This window comes from Lissotriton vulgaris, chromosome 10, assembly GCF_964263255.1.
Source record: "Lissotriton vulgaris chromosome 10, aLisVul1.2, whole genome shotgun sequence".
In the NCBI taxonomy this organism is placed as follows: Eukaryota; Metazoa; Chordata; class Amphibia; order Caudata; family Salamandridae; genus Lissotriton; species Lissotriton vulgaris.
This window is the reverse complement of record NC_141698.1, coordinates 1,099,731,801-1,099,748,825: the sequence shown is the minus strand read 5'-3', so window position 1 is coordinate 1,099,748,825 and position 17,025 is coordinate 1,099,731,801. Positions and strand designations below refer to the sequence as shown.

The 17,025-nt window shown below is 49.1% G+C and overlaps 1 protein-coding gene across 3 annotated transcripts in view; it reads right to left on the bottom strand.

The window, feature by feature from the left end:
• The window catches only part of TBC1D5 (TBC1 domain family member 5), a 1,888,005-nt gene that overhangs the window by 840,399 nt on the left and 1,030,581 nt on the right, over positions 1–17,025 (bottom strand). For all 3 annotated transcript variants that reach the window (XM_086942181.1, XM_086942182.1, XM_086942183.1), the window contains 2 exons: positions 672–761; positions 511–585 (listed from right to left, as the gene is read on the bottom strand). In XM_086942181.1, the coding sequence (XP_086798307.1) occupies positions 511–585; positions 672–761 (165 nt within the window). The remainder of the gene's footprint in view (positions 1–510; positions 586–671; positions 762–17,025) is intronic.

The following is a 17,025-nucleotide window of genomic DNA, read 5'->3' as shown; positions in this document are numbered from 1 at the left end:
ACACGTCCGGACTCGCTTGGATGTTTGGAACACCACAACTACTTGTGGTGAAAACCCAATGGCGAGCATTTCCAAAATCAATGACGATGGTGGCCAATCAATCACTCCAGACTGGGTTCTGCTCCGCCGCAGCTTGGGACAGAATAAGCACTGTCCCATGGGGACCAGGATCTTCCGGAGGCCATTCTATGATAAATCCTCTGTTACAGCCAGGATTAGGGTATTCCAGAGGCTGGTTTATGGTAAACCCTGTTACGGCCCTCTCAACATCAGGCATCAAGGGTTTTCTAGCAAAACTATTAGTGCAAGAGGGTGTCCTACGCTGCAAGAGATCATGGCACTGCACACGCTTCCCAGGGAATTCCTGCTCATGAACTGGCCTACTCGTGTCTATGTCAACATTAAGGTGGAGTGCACTCCCCAGCCTAGCATGGTGGGGAACTCTGCAACTGTGCATGGACTTTCAATCCCCAACACAAGCCTCAACGGGGACTCCTGAAGTGCTCTTACCCCCTCATCCTGCGACAGCGGGTTGTTGATCATCAGGTCTTGCTGCCCGGCCGCCTTCCGTGGGTTGGTGATGTGCTGCAAAGGAAACAAAGGCATGATCAAGATGGTGTCTGCAGCACATGCGCGCGGCTGTCGGCTCCACTCTGGAAACATCAACTTACTATCTCTTTAATCCTTTGATACCACGTCCGCGCCGCTGCCGTCCTGCCGAGCCACTGGCGTCTGTCTTGGGGAAGGACATTTAGGAACAGCTGCCAAAGCAAAGAAGCGAAGAGAATTAGGAAATGTCTCCGATGCGACATTGTGCGCCTGGGAAGAGAACTGCAGTTATTTCAAAGAGTGCCTTCATTTTATCCCACAAAGACAAAATCACTTCCCAGCCACACATGTGCCTGTGAAAGGGCTGCGTTCACACAATAGCAAAGACTTGAACCTTGTTGGAAGAGCTTCGTATGCATGCACTAGGGGGAAAAGATATCTCCCCAAAATATTGTTTTTTTCCTTTTTAATTTTTTTTTTTATTGGGGTACCAAGCACAGAAAAACATATACAGTAGCAATCAAGAGAAAAAAAAAACTGTGGTTAATTCCCCAAACATTTTTCATGATTTTTCTCCCCCCTCACCCCTGGCGAATCCATCCTTCCCCCAGCAATCCAGTTAATCAAGAACGAGGAGAAAACAAAGAAAAAAAAGAAAAACCGAATAAGATAATAGCATGATACAATAATACAATAAATGGGCACATGGAAAAGAAGAAAATATAAATGTGTCTTTGCCTAGCGACTGAGCCAATTAGACATAGGCAACCAGAGCTTCTCTCCTTTCTCTCTAGCCCGCCTTCCTCGCCTCTTCACCACCGCCATTTCCCAATTATATACAGACATTAATTTATTAAGCCAAACATATTCAGTCGTGGGGGTAACATCTAGCCATACTGTGGCTATACATAGACAATAAACAGCCATATCAACAAATACAAGTTTCTTATCATTTTCATCCACCACTTGATCGGAAATACCCAACATGACAGTCAACGGGGTAAGTATCAGAGAGAGACCCAAGATTGCCCTCAGCCTAAGTTCGATTTTAGATAGTAATTGAGAAAGTTTCGAGCAGGTGGCGAACATATGGGTGCTATCCGTGGCCACCTCTCCACAACGTGGACAGCTAATACCAGTAGTACCCCTCCACCTATGTATTCGAGCCGGGGTGTCATACAAATTACACCAAGTTTTGAAACACTGTACTTGTTGATTGGCAGATATACATGTCGTTTGGCTTTGGTACAGAGAGTCCTCACAGTCCCCCTGCCCAGCCTGTACCTGCACTTGCCATCATTCAAAATGTTTAGCTAAGTCAACCCCCATTCCTTCCGTAATGACTTTATGAATAGCAGCTGTTTGTGGTACCATATTTTTTCTAAGCATTTCTAGCAAGGGGATTTGTCCCCGGTTGGGACATTTCTTATTTATAAAATCCTAACTTGAAAAAATTTAAAGAAATACATGTTCCCAAAGAAAGTATACAATCCCCGGACAAAAGATCCCGATACAATAAATCCCTTTCTACCTCCACCTGCGAAAGTAGCCATCATTAAAAATATCCAAGCAAAGAATGGCATTGCTGCCAAAAGGGGAATACCTATGCACCCGGGGGATTCCAATCTTTTTCCTGACTGCAGTCCAGACTTTATATACACTGAGCAGCACCTTAAACTTAACCCTCTTAAAATATGCAAAATCAATCTGTCGCAATAGCAAACCCCTAGCCACTACCCCACAAAGAAGTTGAAAAAACGAGCATCCAAAGTCATCTGACTTGGCACCATTTATCAGTTCAACAGAGTACTTCAGAGTGGTGGCCCAGTAATAAATCTGAAAATTAGGAACCGACCATCCCCCCCGGTCTCTTGGCAAAGTCATATATCGTAAAGCCCGTCTTGGGCGCTGCCCCGCCCAAAAAAACAAGAAATGACGATCAAATTTCGGGTACCAAACTTTACTAAATTCCAGAGGGATAGCCCAAAAATAATAAACAATTTTTGGCAAAAAAATCAATTTAATGACGTTACCTCGCCCCATAAGTGTCAAATGTAGATTACTCGTTCTCTTAGTGTCAGTTTTCATTTTTCCTAAGAGTGGCACGCGATTTAGATCCACAATTTTGGCTGGGTCGGAACTAATCTCGATCCGAGATATCTTGCGCTAGGTACAATCCGTGGATCAGCCATATCTACCTTCTCATTTATCACTATTTGCGTTTTGCTTTCATTCATATGGTAGCCAGAGATTTCCCCATTGAGATGTAATGGCCCCTAGCGCAGCTACAGTCTCCTGTGGAGCTGGAGTAACTATTGCTAGGTCGTCAGCATATCCTAAGATTTTTACCTCCCCTCCTGGAGCACATACAGGTTGAATTACCTGGCTCTCTTGTATTAATCTGATTAGGGGGTCAATATAGATTGCAAATAGCAAAGGAGAGCAGGGGCAGCCTTGCCTGGTACCCCACTCTATGCTGATCTCTCCAGAATAGACTCCCTTTAGTGCTATCTTGGCTACAGGATCTAAATACATGCCTTTTATAGCCCGAATATAACCTTCCCCTATTCCGTAGTGCTTCATAACTGCCCATAAAAAGGGCCAGGAGACCCTACCAAAAGCTTCTTCAGAGTCTAGTAGAATTAACGCCATAGGGTCTCCTGTCACCTTGGTGTAATCAAATAAAGTTATGAATTTACGGATATGGTCTATAGTTTCTCGACCCAGAACAAAACCATGTTGATTATATGATACTAATTTTTTTAATGACAGAGGCCAGTTTATTCGCAAAAATCTTAGAATACATTTTAACGTCGTTGTTAATCAAAGTAATTGGCCAGTAACCACCTAGATCAGTAGCTGGCTTGCCTTTCTTTAAAAAAACGACAATTTTGGCAAATCTCCATGAATCAGGTGGAGGTTCCCCGCCTGAATCAGACAGTAAAGTGCCAACAAGATTGGGGCGAGCTGCAAGGCGAATTAAAAAAAAAATTCTCCTGGCAAAAAATCAAGCCCAACAGCTGTACCAGATGGAATTTATTCTAGGGCCTTGCCAACCTAAGCTAAGGTGATTGGTGCTTCCAGCATACCCAGATCTATGGGGACAAAGGTTCCATTGGAACTTGATCAAGGAATCTCGCTATCTCATCCTGCAAAGTTAGAGTATGAATCCTTTCCTCTGAGTATAATCTCTGGTAGAATTTTTCAAAAGCTAAAAGAATAGCATCAGAGTCTCTTACAAAACCAATATATGGATTGTTGATTCCCATGATTCGGGCTTGATCGTCCTTTTCCCTAATATGTAGAGCAAGGGTATGTCCGGTTCTCTCATTGCTTTCGTGCATTTGCGTGCGCCACGCAACATACCTGGAAGCTGCCTTACTAGCTGAGATCTCGGTTATGGCAGCTCTAGAAGTTGCAATCTGCGTTTGTGCCGCCTCAATAGTCCCTTTATCCAAAATCAACTGGCCCAGGTTTAATTCGGCTCTGCTCAATTCCGCATATAGATTCTTAATCTTATCCTTTTCTTGTTTTTGAACCTGCCATCCGAACTGTGTCGTCTCCCCTCTCACCCCGGCTTTTAGTGCGTCCCAAACAAATTGAGGACTAGTGCTCCCCTGATTTTCCTCAAAAAACCTAGTGATCCAGATGCCTATCTGTTCCACATATTGGTTATCACTCAATAGAGTCCGATTAAAAGTCCAGCTGGACCTGTTCTTCACACACTTAAGTGAGAGTTCCAGAACCAAAGGATTATGATCGGACATAACCTTGGGATATTTCTGAATGTTGCAACCCGCCACCAAATTGTGAGAAATAAAAAAATATACTAACCTGGAATGTGATTGATGCGGGGTGGAATAATATGTAAACCCATCTTCCCCGCTTCTTATTGCAGCCCAGCTTCGGATAGATTCTGTACAGCCCAGCCCAGATTTATATTAAAATCGCCACATATAATCAGAGGGAGAGGCCAGCCCACCAATTCTGTGTTCAGCCAGTCCTATACCTCTGTAGCATCCAATACCGGGCCATAAACAGAACAAAGGGTGAAAGCATTATTATCTATAACACATTGAGTTATGGCCCATCTACCATATTTGTCTGAGATCGACCGTGGAAAGTCCGCCAGACCCCTGCAGGCAAATATAGCAACCCCCTAGTCTTGGTTTCCTGTTTTGTAGATATCACCATCTGAAACCCATCAAATTTCAAAATGTGGCTTTTACTAGCTTGGATACGAGTCTCCTGGAGACAAATAATACCGGCCCTGAGAATTCGAATGTCCTCTTTAATCCTACCCGCTTGACTGGGCCATTCAAACCACATATGTTAATCGTGGCTATCCGTACACCCCCCATTACTTATATATTCTGTACCAGCAATAAACACAGCAAAGACAAAAAAAAGCACATAAGTTCTGATAGCTACTTTCCACATGCCCATTGCCTTACCCCCTTGATAAGGATCCACCCACCCCACCCCAGTCCCCATCTCCCATCACATCACATCGGCAAAAAAGGTCACCAGACCCTTGTGATGCCTCCTACGTTGTGCGCCCCCGTTGCTCCCTGACCCCCCCCCCCAAAAAAAAGAGAATAATAAAAAAAGATCAGGCAAATGCCATGGCTAAGCCTATATCAGGAAAAATCCAGCCCCAGATCCCCACTCCATTAACACTGAAGTCTCCATCCGAAAAAATAAATCAGAGTAGTGTGGCTCACTGGTTAGAGGAGGCAGACCTGGAAGCAGAGGTCAGCCCGGGACCAGGGTTCAATTCCCGGCTCGGCGGGGTCTTGAGTCCTAAAATGTCCATGGACTCGACAATTCTCGCTCCGGTGCCTACTCGATTCACGGGTTCACACTCTGCGACTCTGGGCAATAGCTTGCTTAATCTCCACAACGGCCCCTCGTGCGGGATGCCTGGCTTTCACCTTGCGGATACCCTGCCGGGTTTATCTCACAGGGGAATACCAGGACGGGTTCCCTAAGCAAGCGCTTAGAAACCACTCGGTGATTTGCGCTATATAAATTCCTGTACATTTACATGTACATTTAAATATCAAAAATACCAGTAGAGTACAAAAAGGTCCAAATAAAGAAGATAAATAGACAAGAAACAAATAAATAGCTTTAACAAGATCAAATAGAAACAAGAACACTTAACCCTTCCACAAACACCCTGTCCTATTCACCCAATAGCGCTTTCAAATAATCCCCTGCTTGGATCTCAGACGTGAACACCCTTGTCCGGCCCTGAAAGATCACTTTCAAGCGAGCAGGATTCCTCAAATAAATCTCACAAACAAGTTTCTGGAATGATGGGATCATCTGCCTCAGACGCCACCGTCTCTCCACCGTGGTATGGCAGAAGTCCGGCCTCACAAAGAATGTCTGTCCTTCAACAGATTTCTTGGCGTCTGGTCTAGCCTTTTCAAAAACTGCTTGTCGCAGAAGAAAATTCCCCCAAAAAATAAGGATGGCTCGCGGCCTCTGATCTTGCCCAGCATTTTTCTTGAGTATTAGGGGGAACTGATGAACACGCTGGATCTCAGCTTCCCAGTTCCAGGATGATAACTCTGGAAAAGCAGACTTGAAAAGCTTGATTACAAAGCTGCGTATGTCCACCCCCTCAGCATTCTCTTCAATACCCAACAGGCGCAGATTATTTTGCCGCTGTCTATTCTCAGACTCCTCGAGTTTCCACAACACGTCCATTATTCTGGCATCATTAGCTGAGGTCTTCTGCTTGGAGCTCTCAAAGCCAGCTTCAAGGCTCACCACCTGTTCCTCCAGCACAGTTGTACGGGCCATGTCTTCAGTAAAGGCTTTTGTAGTCTTTCTAATTGCCCCCTGAATTTTTTTTTGTCGTCATTTGGGCCCTTTTATGTTCTTGGCGGGCCTCCAGTTGTGTCGCTTTGAGAGCTGAATATATAAGAGCTATTGAAGGTCCTGTGCATCCTAAGACCCAGATGCCTGGGGGTTCTCTTGAAGCCCACGCCCGCCTTCTTCCCCGTCATGGCCGAGATTAATATTAGAATAGTCCCACTGTAAATGTTGATCCGAATCAGATTGGGCCCGGGTGATTGTCTGGCGCCCACACTCCCGCCTAGCATGGGTGCCAGCCTGTCTGAGTGTTTCCGCGGTGTTGGGTGCACTGTCTGTATCACTGGCCTCTGCTGATCCTTCCCCCTTCGATGAATCTATATCCAGCTCTCTTCCCGCAGCAGAGTCGGATTCCTCTGCCATGGAGAAAAAATAATCGCCGTCCGGGGTACCGGGTATTGTGCCCCCTCCATCCCGCGCCTCTGAAAGAGAATTCAGCTCTTGTTCTAGGCATCTTAAGTCAAGGCCAGAATTTTCCCCTGTCGTACTTAAAGCTCGAGTAGAGAGAATAGACACCGCAGGACTGTTGTTCTCCAACCCTAGTATACCGGATACCCCTATTAATGCAGTGGCAGGGGGCACTGACGAGATAGATTGAGCACTGTTACATAGAGAAATAGCGCTGGCAGGGTTTAACGAAATGCTCGGTATTTGCATAGAGTCAGATCCAGAGCTAGGAGTCTCTCTCACACTTGTGGCTTCTGCACCCTCAGCCCCCCTTGGCATAGAGACAGGCGCATTTGTAGTCGTTTTCTTACTCCTTAATAAAATAGGCGTACGTTCAGTGGTACCCTTGGGCTGTGGTAGGGGTTTGCGGCTTACCGGTTTTCCTGCAAACATGCCAGGGACCGTCCGACTTTTCCTCTTGGTTCCAGGATCTGGAGTGTGATCAGTGCTGGGTTTTCCAGCATCTGCTTTGCTGCCATACTTGCTGTTGGGAGCCACATCCTTGGCCCCTTCTTTCGCCCTTTCCTTATCCCCTTCCTTTGCGACATCCTTAACCCCATCCTTGATCACACGGGGCCATTTGTTGCCGTCTAATGAAACTCAAGTAGAGAGCTGTACCACACTTCCTCCACCCAACTCCGCTCTGCAAAGTCCGTAAGCGGAATTCCGCCAACTGTGTCCTAGCAGTCCGGGCAATCCACACTGCAACCATCCACCCTGCACAGCCACGACACTCTCTAGGAGCCTCACCCACTGTGGAGCCGCAAAGCCGTCGGGAAAAGGAGACAGCAGCTACCAGACAGCAAAGTAGGAAATCTAATCCGTCGAAAATCCGCTGCGCTCCGCACCAGCCGCCACTCCGAGGATGCAGCACGCCCAGGAGAGCCACGGAGAGAGCCGCGGGAGAGTCGTTGACGCGGCAGGAGGGAGGGCCACAGAAGAGCCGCAGGAGAGCCGATAGAGCCTCGGGAAAGCCGCGGGAGAGCCACGGGGGAACCGCTGGAGCCACGGGAGAACCGCGGAAGAGCCGCTGGATCCGGTAGCCGGTTGTTGAAAATTACAGGCAAGTTAGCCAAGGCATTAAGCTAGCAGGTCAGGGAGCAATCAACCGCGCTACCTCACGCGGCCGCCATCTTGCCTACACAAGCAAAATATTGTTTTTTCCCAATGAAAACTTGTTTTATGCAGAGTGAACTGAAGCGGGCTTCAGAGCGCTCTGCAGTTTGAATAAGCACAACTGACTGGGAGTACAGAGTGCAGTAAAAACTATGGACAGAAATATACTATTTGAATAAGTACAAGTGATAGCAGACAGAGGAAGAACTCCAAGGAAAGAAAGAAACTCTGCTCATCCACTGCCCTGTGTGGTTCCAGGATGTATTGACCTTGTTGTGCGTTCCTTGTTTCAGAGTCTCAGCCTAGCCTAAGACTCTGCACCAAGGAACGCACAACAAGGACATGGACAGCGGATGAACAGAGTTGCTTTCTTTTCTACACTCATTACTGTACTCATTTAATTCTATGTACCACTAGTGGGTGCAGGGGACCTTGGAGCTCTTTGTCTGTGGTTTGCCACATTCTAGGGAGAGGGGTGGTTCTTCCTACCTTTTGCACAGCACTTACTCCTAAGTTTACCCTGTACTGCCTTAGAGCGCCATCACCCCGCTTGAACAACCACTGGGTGTGCAGTGTCTTCAGCACAGAGGGAAGCTTTGAGTCAACAGATCATTAACATAACATTACTACATACACTGAATGTGCACACAGTACATACATAGGGAAGGAGGAGTATGTTATGACCGACTCCAGGAAGGACACTATGGCCACTATGGTGAAGTGCAGAGGGAAATCCCTTACAAAAAAAAGTCTGTAGCTCAAACAGTTCAAACGTTACTAAAAATGCAGCAACATGTGTTGTTCGGCAGTGGAAGGCCCTATGCAAAGCTTGACTGGTCACCGTTCTGAAGCTTATTGCTATATTTGGGAATTAAACTGGTACTGAAGAGATGCAACCAATGCCCAGACTGTGTTACAAAGTTTAAGAATGAAAAAAAATTAAGTAATATTATCACGATATGTGGCGCATTATGCTGCATATTTTGCCTTTTTTTGCACATAATTGACTCAACCCTGCTGCACAATTCGGCTCTCTCCTGCCGCAAATTTCCAGAGGCCCTGACAATACCTGATGGAAATACAAGTCAGTGAGTGTTCAAAGATTTTTATGAAGCACATACTCTTCCTCAGGGGTTTCAGAACCTGGACAATGTCGGAGTAATAATGAGTGCATGGGGGTGAAGTTAGTACCGATAAAAGAGAAGGCATGAGTGAGAAGACAGCGTAGTTTTAGTTGGCGTGGGTAACACGTTCAGCGACAAAACGCTCATGAGGATGGCTTAAGGAGTCACTCAAAGGAAAACAGAAAGGTGAAGGGTTGAATACTTAATTTAATCTCATCCACTAGCAATTACTCAGGCCGCATTCCAAGTCATCATTTTTTTTTTTTCTGTCAGTCTAGACAGAGACGAGCCGTAAGCAAATCAACCCTGGTCCTGCTCCAAGAGAACAGAGCAGCCTGAACCTCCTGGCCAGGCTTCCTCTAGATGAGGACACCACAGACCCCTGTCTGGGCCTAGCCAATGAAGTACAGCTGGTATCCCTTGGTACTGCTGCTGCTCCATCAACTTGAGCTTTGTGATTATCTGAAGACTGAGAAGGAGGGAGAGTTTGACGTTAACAGGAAGAAAAATGCCAATACTAGTGGACATGTGTGAGGCAGGTAACTTGAAAGTCGAATCCTTTAAACACAAAAGGTGTTTCAGGTGTTTTCATGTATGTTCTATGAACCATGAAGAGGAACCATCCTGCTGAAGAGGCTGAGAGTGGATCTGCATCTGGCCTGCACTCCTAGGGTGCGCAGGAGCAGAGCGGGGAAGCACTCGTTTAGGTCCCTGGCCCCAGCCCTATGGAACTCCATTCCAATCACGGCGCGCAGCACACAAGATCATTGGGCATTCAGAAAACAGATTAAAACCTGGCTGTTTTCTTCCATCTAGCTTAGGATGGGCCTGCACGCTGCGCTCCGGCTCCCTGGGTGTTAGAATCAGACCTTTCTTGGCTGTCTTTCCATCGGGCTAACTATCGCCATCTATGGCTACCCCGTCCACAAGCGCTGGGACGCCCCGTTGCTGGGGCAGCCATGCTATACAAGCACTCTGTAACGGGGTGCCCGAGGCGCCCCCTGGGGTCGACGTAACCTGTACACCCCCCTTTCTGTTTCCACAGCCCAGACAGGAATCACCGTGCTGGCACTCCGTGGAGGAACCGTACAGCGGAGAGGAAGAGGACAGCGCCGGCGGCCCCTTTAACTGGCCTCCAGCTACTGAGGGGGAGTGGCCAAACTCCGCTAGAAAAGAGGCAGGTGAGGCAGACCAGGTGTGTCTGTACACCGGCGGAGCAGTGTGTGGGAGGAGAGGCGCGGAGCGAAGTGGAGACGAGGAGGACGTTGAATGGTGGGAGGACGACTCACCCGATCTACGACTACAGCATCGGATCCAGTCCCGGGAGCTGACGGAGGAGGTGGTGTCCTACGAGGGATTTCCGCGGAGGCAGGAGGATCCCCCGGACTACCGCCAGGTCGACATCGCAGAGTTGGAGCAAAGGTCGTTGGTCTTCCGCCCCGCCGAGGAGGAGAGGAGTGAGGACGAGCCACGAGAGGACGACCCGAGGACCCGGGAAGACGGAGCGGAGCCCCGCAGCGGCGAGAGTTGTCAAGCAGCCGCAGGAGGAGATCCAGAGCCCGGACCGGAGCCAGGAGGCCATCGACACCGCGATCCGCCCAGCCACTCCCCCGGAGGGGCGTGGCTCCGCGAGGTACGTGACCGCATAGCGGGTTGGATCGGGAGGAGGGCGAGGCGCTAGAGCGCTTCCCACATAGAAACAGGGAAGGGGACGGAACGGAGCGTGGAAGTATTCCAGTTGCCCAAAAACCCCTATGCTAGCGGAAACAAGCTAAATACTAAGATACGTTGGGTGCACTTAGTATACCTCCCCTCACTTCCCCCCCCTGGTGTATGGGATTTGCACACGGAAGGCCGTGACAGTAACGCGCTTTTCCATTTTATTTGCATGGGTCCGCCTTGAGAGGACGGCACGACGGAGCCGGACGCTGTTGACCGAAGGCGGACATTAAAGACAAGGAGGACCGAGGGTGTCATCTCCAAGAGCCGGGCTGAGAGGAGTCGCTCACCAAGGAAGCCACCTGGGAGACTCAGAAGCACCGACCAGTTGTTGTCAACAATAAAACCTTTTTCTTTGATCACTAAGACCCGTCTCCTGCCTCTTCCTGCAGTCCCGCTTACACACTCCTAACATAACATAACATAACTGGCCCTTCTGCACAGTCCTGTATGGAGGACCTCAGGGCTCCTGCCTTTCACCTATGGTCTTTAAAGTCTTCTTGCGCGGTCCTGCACAGGGTTATCCGGGTGGACTGTAGTAGTCCTACCTTTGGTGACGCAAAGTTTTCATTTATCTGTGCTTATTATGTTAACTTGCAACATACTCAACAATTACTTATATGGGTGCACACATTATTTTACATTTAGATTTATTGAAACAAGTGATTTAAATGTTTTCAATTTAGCTATAATTGGGATATATGCATTTTAACTTTGAAATGAGTGGGTCTAGGTGCTCGACTCCATTTTTAGGTACACACTGTAGTTTAGCTAGGTGTGCTTAAGTTTCCTTTTGTTTCAGGCACCAGTTACTGTGTTCTCATTAAAAATTGTTTTCTGTTAGCATTACCATCATCGGCCTCACCAGACTGGTCACCAACTCCACTCGCATCGCAAGACAGACCTCCACCTGATCATCACGGCCAGCGATAGGAGCAAGTACAGCCATGTCACTAAGCTCACCTGGACTGACTTCGCCTTCGTCCACTTTATCATCTGGGGATCCCCTGGCACCACCCCCAAGCAGCCCAGCACATCACACCTGGAACAAGATCTCGGACAGCCAATGGACTGATGCCCTCAACACCTCCAGCCCTCACCCGGCAACCAACCTAGAACAGGCGGTCAAGAACATCTCCACCTGGATCACAGACTGCACCAACAGTCCCCCCAGCACACCCACCAAGCTCAAATGGTCCTCCAAGCCAGTCAGCTGATATAAACCGGAGCTAAGAACCATGCAGCACACCTGCAAACAACTCGAAAGGAGATGGCGCACCAGCATTGAACCCATGGACCGAGCAACATTCAAAACAGCCCTCAGCCAATACCACCAACTCTTGAAAAAGACGAGAAGAAGCGCCCTGGTCAACAGCTTCAAAGCAAGCTTCAACCACAGCAAGAAACTCTTCACATTCGTCAGAGAGTTCTCTAGCCCCATAGCCACTGAAAACATCACCCCTTTATAGGAACTCTGTGACTCCCTAGCCGACTTCTTCCACAACAAGATCTCCAACATCTACAGAAATTTCAATCCCCAACCTCCTTAGCCATTTCAACAACTGTCTACAACTCAATAAAGACAAGATGGAAGTATTGATCTTCGAGAAAAACACAGCCCACGGAACAACACCTGGTGGCCCTCCGACCTAGGACCCTCATTCACCTCGACCGACCCCGCCAACAACTATGGCATCATCCTGGACAGTAAGCTCACCATGAAAAGACAGATCAACGCAGTCTCCTCTGCCTGCTTCCTCACCCTTTTCATGCTCTGCAAGATTTTCAAGTGGGTCCCCATCAACACCAGATGCACACTCACTTGCGCCCTGGTCAACAGCCGACTGGACTACAGCATCACTCTACATTGGAGTCACCTCACACAGTGCCATCTTAATGCATGGGCATGCTGGGCAGCTCCCTGGGGGACCAACGAGCATATGGGCCCCATGCATACCAGAATTTAACAATAATGTTCCTTTAAGCATTTTTATTGCTGTGAGTGGTTGTGTAGGCAGGGCCAAGTGCACTGCTTTGTCCATGGGCATATAATGCCCTGAACCTTGCACCTTCTCAAGAGACTGCAAACAATACAGAACTTAGCGGCCAGACTCATCCTAGACCTCCCCATTCAGAAGAGATGCCATTTCAAGATGTTGAGCCACACCTTCAAAGCCCTCCACAACCAGAGACCAACATACATCAACCACCAACTGAACTTCCCCTTCCCTCCCCAGATACCAGCACTGTGTCTCCCTCTGCCTCGCCCATAACCCCCGCAGCAAGAGTGGAGGACGCTCTTTCTCCCACCTCACTTCAAAGGCCTCGCACTTCACCTACGGACCGTATCATCCCTGCTGGAATTCAAGAAAGGACTTCCAACCTGAATGTTCAACCTCGGCCTTGAGCACAGCACCTGGATACCCTCTTACTCAAGTCCAGATTGACCGATTGTTGGACTTGGCCCTTCTGGCAGGTTCATCCCTGAACTTTCTGCTTTTAATTGTGACCTGGTGTTAGTGATTTTTGGTTTCTGCGCACTTTACCACTGTGTCCCAGGGTAAAGTGCGTGCGTGTGGTAAGGTTGGCCTGCCCTCCCATAGGAATGCATGGGGAATGTATGTGTCCCTGGTAGTTCCTGATGCGTGGGGAGGGCAGGTGCGAGTTTGGTATGTGCGGACTCGTGTGATTAAATGCTGCGCGATGGTGTGCAGGTTATTGTGTCTAGTGTGGAAGTGCCACTTCTAGAAGTTGGTGTGCATGTGCAGTGAATGTGCTGGCTGTAATTGGCTGAGCTGGCTGGTGAGCCTGGCTCCAGGAGTCAGGATGGGTCTGTCCCGGTGGTGAATGGTAGATCTGCATGTTGATGGCTGGGGAGGAGTGCACCTGGGACCTGAATAGGGCTGGGCTTTCCCCCCACAATGCTGGCTCCACCCCCTGTGGTGTGTCTGATGTCCCTGACCCATCCTGTGAATAGAGAGAGGTGCGGAGCAAAACAAAGTGCTCAGGAACCAGTTGTATCTGGTGCGTCCCTTGCCTACACCTTTAGACAAAGGAATTGTGTGTATAAAAAGAGGCTGTGATCTCTCGTAAAATGTTCTTGTTTTCCTGACTAGAATCTACCAGGGGCGTGCTGCTGCTGGGGCCCAGGGGAAGGCTTGCCTCCCTGGGCTCTGCCCAGCCCCTGGATTATTGCTGGACTCTGTGCTGGGACCCCTCTGCCTTGCCAGAGGGACTGGAGGGCTTTCCTGGGCTGAGGAGCTGGTTGCTCCATTTCTTTATGCCCAGGACTGGCTGAAACTCCTTTTGCCCCAAGTGCTTTGTTGGGCCAGGGTTTCTGCCCCCTTTAGCGCCTGAGAAGCGCTTTGTTTTGAAATGTCCTGTGCGTGGTGCACAGGAGCCTACCCTGCATTGTGCCTGAGTGATTTATGGGGCTTTGCTGCCCCACTTATGGTGCGCAGGTGCCCAGCCTGCGTATTGCCCGAGTGATTTATGGGTCTTTGTTGTTAATAGCGGGAGCCTACTCCGCTTTATGGGGCTCGCGTTTAAATTATATCTCGAGGGTGCCCACCCCTCATCTGTGCCCCTAGTTCACCGCCGCGGCCCGGGAGAAGCACCGGAAGCCGATGTCCGGCCAGCTGCCTGGTTGTGGGCGGGGCCGGGAGGACATCGTTTCCGCTTCCCCCTGCTTGGGGGAAGCCGTGCCATGACGCGTTGGGCCCTGGGAAGGGCTGATGGCAGCGCAGGGCTCCCAGTGGAAAAGGGAAGCCCCGCGCCACAGAAAAAGCAGCCACCACCCGCGGGGCTCTCAGAAGTGAGAGAGAGCCCTGCCCGCCGCCTCAGTGAAGCTGCCAGGGCTCCCATGAGCAAGGGAGAGCGGCGGCTGCCAACCAGGAGAAGTCCCCGGAGGCCTCCTACAGCCGCATATAGTAGAGACCGGCAGCAGGGAGAGCCGGTAAGTGGGGCTCAGGGATCCTAGGACCTCCAAGGCACTGTGCATTTCCCCGAGCGGCCCCAGATGGCTGCGGGCCGCTCCAACGCTAACGCCACCCTTCCCCAAGCCAGAGGGCTCCAGATGGCTCCCACCATGTTTGGGGGGTCCCGTTCTTCTCGACGTTTGGGTGCATAACTATCTAAGGAGCCAGAGTGCTCCAGGGGCCACCTGTTGATTTTTAGAGCCCTGTGTGCCTCCAACATTTGGGGGCCAGGTTTGATTACTTAAGGAGCCAGGGTGCTCCTGGGGGCACATTGTTTTAGAGCCTAGAGAGCTCCACCGATGGGCAAGTGTTGGCTCAGAGCCTGGAGGGCTTCCCTGTGCGCTACATCTATTTCCAGAGCCAGGTGGCTCAGTTTGGCGCAGCCTTTTGCTCCTAAGGGCTAGTGAAAGCCCCAGTCGCCGTTTTGAGTTCACAGCTGCCCAGCAAGTACTGGGCAGCAGCTCCGTTTAGTTTTTCTTTCTAGGGGACTTGTTCTTTGGACTCAGGAGTGAGGCGCACTCCTTCATCACTACCCTGGCCTTCCCTGCTGCGCAGCACTTCGTGCCAGCTGCAGCGTTTAGGCCCTGTTCTGTCCCTGTCCTTAGCTGCCTAGGAAGTAGTGGGCCACAAGGGAAGGACAAGGGAACCCTACTCACAGAGGAACCAGGGCGCGTAATTTATCAAGAAAACAATGGCTCCTGCGGTATAATATTTGTACAATGCAGTCAGTACATAGCATAATAGCAATTTAGTAAGTTGAGTTTACTTTCCCTTACCACACATGGGTTGCGAAACGTGTATCTACACACCCTAAGATGTCCCGCAACGATCAGTCCTGACGAGACCCCCATTCTTCTGGGTTGAAACGCCGTCGACGCCATAGGAAATGAACCGCGCAAACAGTGCCTATGAATACAGATAGACACTGTGTAAATCATTGATTGTATTATTGTTCTTGGTCATTCTCCTCTTTCTTGTAAATATCCCCAGTAGAAGCCTGTATATATTACATATTGTCACTTAATTACGTTTTGGTTCTCACAAAAACACTTGGGACACCCTGCACCTTTTCCAAAATACTATGTGTATAACTGTATATCATTGATGAAACCATCATTGTTTTGAAATTCAAAAACTTTGATGATAAAAATACCCTGTATTTCGAGTCTTGCTTCTCCCCTTGACATCCCCTCTCTAACCCTCTATTACTATAAAAATTTCTATTATGCTATGTACTGACTGTGCATTGTACAAATATTATACCGTAGAGACAGCAAGTAGTGAGCAGCTGCTACGTTTAGGCTTTGGAGCAGTGGCGCAACCTGGACTTTGATGTGAGGTATGTGCTAGATGTGATTTCTCCGCTAAATGTGATTTATGTGCTTCCTAGGATGCTAGGAAATGTACTATGCTCTGTGCACCCTGTTCTGACACCGCTGAATGTGTTTGTATGCGTCATGTATATTCTCTATACCGCTGAATGTGTTCGTATGCATCATGTGTTTTACGTACACCGCTGAATGTGTTTTTATGCGTCATGTGTCTTCCCTACACCGCTGAATGTGTTCTTATGCATCATGTGTTACCTACACAGCTGAATGTGTTTTTATGAGTCATGTGTCTTCTCTATACCGCTGAATGTGTTCTTATGCATCATGTGTTTTACATACACCGCTGAATGTGTTTTTATGAGTCATGTGTCTTCCCTACACTGCTGAATGTGTTCTTATGCATCTTGTGTTACCTACCCAGCTGAATGTGTTTTTATGTGTCATGTGTTTTCCCTACACATCTGAATATGTTTTTATGTTACCTGCTGTGGCGTAACTTTGCTTTTAAAATCGCTTTTTTAGACTGTACCTGCACCTGTTCTGGGGCTGCGCTCTGGACACCGCGCAGCCCTCGCCGCCACTTCACCCCCCTTGGCTCACGCTACCAGAGCGCCCCACGCTGAGCGTTCTCCCCCCTCTGACGGGCAGGTCACTGGGGCGGGGACGGGCGTGGCTTCCATCTCGGGCTGCTCTGGGGTTGGCGGTGCAGCTCTTCTGTCCCTCCCCCCCTGGCTAATACTTCCGGGCCTGGCGAGTCCCGCCCTCAGCTCTTCCTGACACTCAGACCTCCCGAGGCTTCGCCGGGAGCAACGACGCTACCTGCTGTGGCGTAACTTTGCTTTTAAAATCGCTTTTTTAGACTGTACCTGCACCTGT